Source organism: Cannabis sativa, chromosome X (genome assembly GCF_029168945.1).
Source record: "Cannabis sativa cultivar Pink pepper isolate KNU-18-1 chromosome X, ASM2916894v1, whole genome shotgun sequence".
NCBI lineage: Eukaryota > Viridiplantae > Streptophyta > Magnoliopsida > Rosales > Cannabaceae > Cannabis > Cannabis sativa.
The window spans coordinates 71809847-71815356 of record NC_083610.1 but is presented as its reverse complement, the minus strand read 5'-3'; the positions used below and the strand labels follow the sequence as shown (position 1 = coordinate 71815356).

At 30.6% G+C, this 5510-nt stretch overlaps 1 protein-coding gene across 3 annotated transcripts; it reads right to left on the bottom strand.

Annotated features, from left to right (window-relative positions):
- Positions 1-455: 455 nt before the first annotated feature.
- On the bottom strand, positions 456-5305 carry LOC115702584 (uncharacterized). 3 transcript variants are annotated; one of them, XR_009684908.1, is made up of 5 exons: positions 2963-5305; positions 2661-2867; positions 2304-2579; positions 1480-2225; positions 456-845 (listed from the first exon to the last, which is right to left on the bottom strand). XR_009684908.1 is itself a non-coding variant. In XM_030629996.2 (3 exons), the coding sequence occupies exons 1-3, from the start codon at positions 3821-3823 to the stop codon at positions 2430-2432; spliced, it is 1218 nt and encodes a 405-aa protein (XP_030485856.2). In that variant the 5' UTR covers positions 3824-5305; the 3' UTR covers positions 456-2429. The 3 variants fall into 3 exon arrangements, 1 of the variants encoding a protein (XP_030485856.2); XR_009684907.1 differs by having other exon boundaries at positions 1480-2579; XM_030629996.2 differs by having other exon boundaries at positions 456-2579.
- Between the last annotated feature and the right edge of the window lie 205 nt (positions 5306-5510).

The window sequence follows — 5510 nt, the reverse complement described above, 5'->3', positions numbered from 1 at the left end:
CAAAAACTGCTTTCAATAAGACCAGAAAAGTCTTATGAAAAGATACCATAACACTTTATGAGGGCTTAAGAAAAGCAGTGCTATCGTAGATCAGACCCTTTTACATAACACATTTTCATAGTTATACATATGTATTATTATATAATTAACAATAAGACATTGGTTGTCTTATTTTAATGAATAAATAAGTTTTTAGTTATGTTATTTATAGTTAATTCTATAACACATTTGGTCGATTACAAAATAGTCTTATAGTATATTTTTTAATAACACATTTCTTGCATTATATAAAATAGTTTGCATAACAAACATTTATATTTATAATTGTAAAAGAAGCAATAACACGTTTTTGTGTTATTTTTATTATTTGAAAAGCTTCAATCTTTGAAACTATAACACATTTTTGTGTTATTTTTAGTATTTGGAATGCTTCAATCTTTGAAGCAATAACACATTTTTGTGTTATTTTTAGCATTTGGAAAGCTTTGATCTTTTAAGCAATAACACATTTTTGTGTTATTTTTAGCATTTGGAAAGCTTTGATCTTTTAAGCAATAACACATATAGTGCATTATAAATTGTATAAATATATATATTTAAGTACTAATTATATGATTCATAAAATATTCATAAAATCATATGTATTCAACATTAAATAATTAATCTTTAAAAAATATTCAATAAAATAATAAATAATCTAAAAGTCTTAAACCATTCAATACTAGTTATCGAACAACAAAATATTCAAGAAAGTAGTCTTAAGCTTTCAACAGTTCTAAAGGTTCTTCCAACTACCACAAAATGCCTTCAAAATTAAATGCCCATTCGCATTTCACTTGTAGCATCTGAAAAGTAAAACAAAAGAAAAACTAATTAGGCTTTAAAGTGTGAAATCATTCATACATAGCTAATACTATTATTAATCAATCTCATATGAGATTTTATATCAATTTAAATACATATGTAATGAAGGCAAAGAAAGAAGCATTATTTGAATTTTCAATAATGGATAATAAAAAGGTGATAAAGAAAGGAAAGAAAAATATTTGTACAGTGTTCTGATCACTCATAATATAAAATTTAACCCACTAGAAAACACAAAATGTGAAAATGTATTAATATGTAATTAACAAGCATTGATGCAGCAAAATCAAGTCTAATATTCTAAAAAAAAAATAACACTCTGAGTAAATCAAAGCACCAACTATAGTTCTATATTTATTGAAAAATTAAATCTTAGAAAGAAGACACATGTATTCCATGATAAAAATATATACTATGATTATATGATAAATAAAATTGAGATTTTACTATATGACAACATATTTAAACAAACAATATCATCATGATAGTTGAAATATTATCAAAATACTATCATAAAACATATTATAACAAGTATTAAACTAATTATTAATCTTATTTAGAACAAATACTAATTTTTAAGAAATAAATAAAATCATATTATAACTAATTAAATACCTCTTGGAATAACCTTTTTAGAAGGTCATGCAACTGTGGAACCAACAGTTTCTTGTATCGTAAGCATCGCATAGTTAGGACGAAATAAATAAGCACTTGGGACAATAGCAACATCAACCCATAATCGCATAAATTCTGGTCCAAGGGGAAGTCCATGTATCTCTATGTTTGGATCACTATAAATCCAACGACCTTCAGCAACTATTGTATCTGACCAATCAAGCATGTAACAAGCATTCATCGCTTCTGTAAAATTATGGTCCTTTTTTAGTCCAACACTCTGCAAAAATTGATTTTACATATAATCTATGAGCTTTCATATCCATAACTTCAAAAAAATTCTTTAACCAATAATAAATTTGATAATTTACGTTAGGAGAAGGATTATTGTTGGATTGGGTAGCATTAAGGGATTGTCCCTCACTTGGTGTTGCTTTACCACCCTAAATTAAAAAAGAAAGATATGTTTCATTTGAAAATTACAGATGTTGAGTTGTATAAGTGAAAAAATAAATTGTTACCAAGTGTTCTTTAAGTAAATCCAACATTTCTGCCATTTTGAGCTTCATACAGATCTTGTTATTAGACATATTAATAACATTCAACTTTGATCTTGTTATCCCCCTTCCTTGTCCGATTAAACGACCGGATTTTGGGTCACCAAATAATTTTGTTAAGGCATCCTCCTCTATATTTTCTGTAATTTCAGAGTTTGGGTCTTCACGTATAATGTTATCCAATTCTCCCTGTATATGAATGAGTAAGGCTGAAGTACAATTATAGAAAACGAGTGTAATTATAAAAATTAATTGATAAGTACTCACAAAAACTTCCGACGCTGTCGGGTTAATTGGTTCACCATTCTTCTTAGTATGGGCTCTCCGAAAAGCCTCAATCCTAGATACTTTTTCCTCTTTGGTATCTTTCTTCTACAAAGTACAATGGACAGTTTAACCAAGGAATATAAAAATAAAAAACAAAATACAATCAATCAAAATGTTAATTGTTACCATATCATCGATTGTTCGAGCGTAACCTCTTCGACTTAAGGTGTGTGGAACAACTTTCTTTCTTCTCTCTTGAAATTTGGCCCTTATAGCCTAGTTAATAAAAAATAAATAACATTAGGTAAAACATAACTTAATCTACACTAATATCCAAGTACTTATTTCTAATCTTACCATATGTTCTTTACTAGTTTTTTGAGTAACAAATGATCTCCATTCAGCATCACTTTTTATGCAATCTGGCTTCATGGCTAGTCGCTCACTCTCATTTTTTGCATCGTTAAGCTCTTTGACTAATCTAGACTTTCCAGATCTCCATAGAGATGCCATCATTTCAAAGCACATCTTCTTTTGCCAATCATCATATAAATCATATTGTGCCTACATAAAATTCATATTAAGTGACATTATATGTATGTTATGAGGAGCAGAGTGTAAGGAAAAAAAAAACACAACTATATAACCTGTAAGGCTACCTGAATAGATGCCCAAAGAATATCTTTCATGATTGGTGACATTTTCCTCCAATCTGAAATAGTATAAGGAACTACCTCCCTCACAAGAGCACCAACATAAGAAGAAAATTGCACAGAGTTAGTACCAACCGGTTGGCCTTTTTCATTCCAATTTATTTTTCTTAAGTCATTGTTTCTCTTTGTAAGATTGGCCAAAGTAGTTCGACCCCTAGTCTTCTTTACTGAATTTATTTTATTCACATTTGCATCTTCAGGTGTTCCATTGTTCTCATTTTGATTTTCCTCGTTTGTTTTTTGTAATCTTATAGATTTTATATGAGCTTGGTTCGTTTGATGCCTTGCGAGCGGGGAAATGGCTACATTTTTGCTTGTGTTAGTCATTTTCCTTGGCTGTACAAGTTCCACCTCAGCCATTTCACATTCTGCCTCAGCTATTCCTTCAAATTCTGCCTCAGTTAAATCTTCAACTTCCTTATCTGCTATGTTTTCACATTCATCCATTCCCACCTCTTTAAAAATCATTTCAGCGTCCTCCTCTACTTGATAATTAAGGGATCTTCTAGTTCTTGAGCTTCCATGTGACATTTCCACGTCTTCCACAATATCATTTTGATTTGGCTCTGTATTATAGATCATACGACGAGAAGATGCTCTTGTACTAACAGGTGGTGAATCAATTACAACATTAGCAGGTGCAAAAAACTTACGTAGAGAACTCCTTTTCTTTACAACAGGACTTTCAAGGGTTGTATCTTCCCAATCAGTTTGACTCCTCAATGTTGCTTTTCTTCTTTTTGCCACAATTTTGCATAAAGCACCTGGTCGTATGTGCTTTCTTGGAGATCTTCGTAGACTTTTCATTTTCCAGTGGAAATTACTGTAAAAAAAAATAATTAAAATATATTATTAGGAAAACTTAAAAAAATACAACATGTAATTCTCTTGATAAACTAAAATAAACTAAGGAAAAGAAACAAAAGCTATAAAAAATAAGTAACATAATATACGTATATATATATAAATAAATATATATATATGACATGAATAAAAATGCCTAAACTCTCTAAAACTTGTTGAGAGAGAAGGCACAAAAACAACAACAAGAAAAAAATTGTCACTGAAATACAAAACAAGAATATTTTACTAAAACACAATTTGGAAAAAAATTCATAATCCATTCTAGCATAATCTCAAACATCTGATTACCTAAAAAAGGTTTTGGGACATTAGTAGGATTTGAATTCTCATTCCAGATTGAGATGGAATGTGAATTAAAGACTTAGCTTTACTCTAATAAGAGAAGCTTCCATCCTTCTCGTGAGAACAAATTCCCAAACCAAATGAAATCAAATAAAGCAAAAAAATAAATATAATAAAATAAAAACAAAATACTACCAAATGAAATCACATTTTTATTTCCAATTAAAATGAAATGAGAAATTGAAGTGTTTATTTTCCTAAAAAATTAGGTTTTGTAAACATTAATGAGAACAACAACAAATGGCTGAGGAACAATTGCAGCCTTTCTGGGTCAATTGTTCTGGTCAATCTCAGATCTCACGAACAGAGGAGGATTTCAAATCTCAAGGGATTGGGGTGGATGAATGAAGGAAGAACTCAAATAGAAGAGTTCAATAGAATAGACAATAGACTATAGAAAGAGAGATATATATGCTTCCATAAAAAAATAAAATGTATTTCGTGAGTTATATATACAAAAGAAGAGAGTCATAGAGAATTATAAAGAAAATGATACTTTTTATTTGGTGAGTTATATGACCACCCGCCTATTTCTTAGCGGGCTTTCTAAAAAAATATACCCTCGCCTAATTTTCTATTTGAGCTACTATAATATTTTCTAAAACTCATTAACTATTGTACAAAATTAATGCTTGTCTTAGCTAGTATAACAGTTTTTAAAATGAGTTATATTCATATGTTAAGGAAAGCATTTTTCTTGTAGATCCCCAACTTGTAGACATCATCAACTTCTCTGCAGCTCTCAAAAACTCTGCGCAGTTGGCCGAAGCTGATCGAAGGATTACCGTTGAAATATTCCATAATCAACCGGTCAGAATTTTCTTTCTCTTTGATGTCTTCCTCAGTAGGGCCGGGCAACAAGTTTAACCCGATCACCAAGCCAAACTCCACCCTACCAAATCTACATCTCTCCCTTCCCACATAAAAATGTACCTCGTCCGGCTTGTCAGATTTGATTTTGTGAAGCATCAACTGATGAAAAAATGCTCCTAAAAATTGTATAGGCTCTCTCTCAAAAAACTGTTTGAAAGGGATTCCCTCACCCTGTCCCATAGGTTGAATTCTTGAAATTTAGCCTTAATCTTCGGGTAGTAATAACTACCACCGCGCCATGTGACACGGCCTGAGTAATGGTCCGACACTGGAATTATTTTTTTTTTGAATAATGATGAAATTTTATTAAATCAAATCATTCAAAACTAAAGATGCAAAATCCATGGGTAATGCATCCCCAGAGTAAGTACAATCAGCCTCAACAAGAGAAGATCGCGCAATAGCATGCGCAACC

What these genes read in the sequence shown, in the direction of transcription:
- LOC115702584 (XM_030629996.2), bottom strand. Translation starts at nt 3,823, where the DNA reads ATGAAAAGTCTACGAAGATCTCCAAGAAAGCACATACGACCAGGTGCT. An exon ending in TTCTTTGGGCATCTATTCAG is followed by an intron (nt 2,868 to 2,962) that starts GTAGCCTTACAG and finishes AATTTTATGTAG; the next exon opens with GCACAATATGATTTATATGA. An exon ending in AAACTAGTAAAGAACATATG is followed by an intron (nt 2,580 to 2,660) that starts GTAAGATTAGAA and finishes TTTATTAACTAG; the next exon opens with GCTATAAGGGCCAAATTTCA.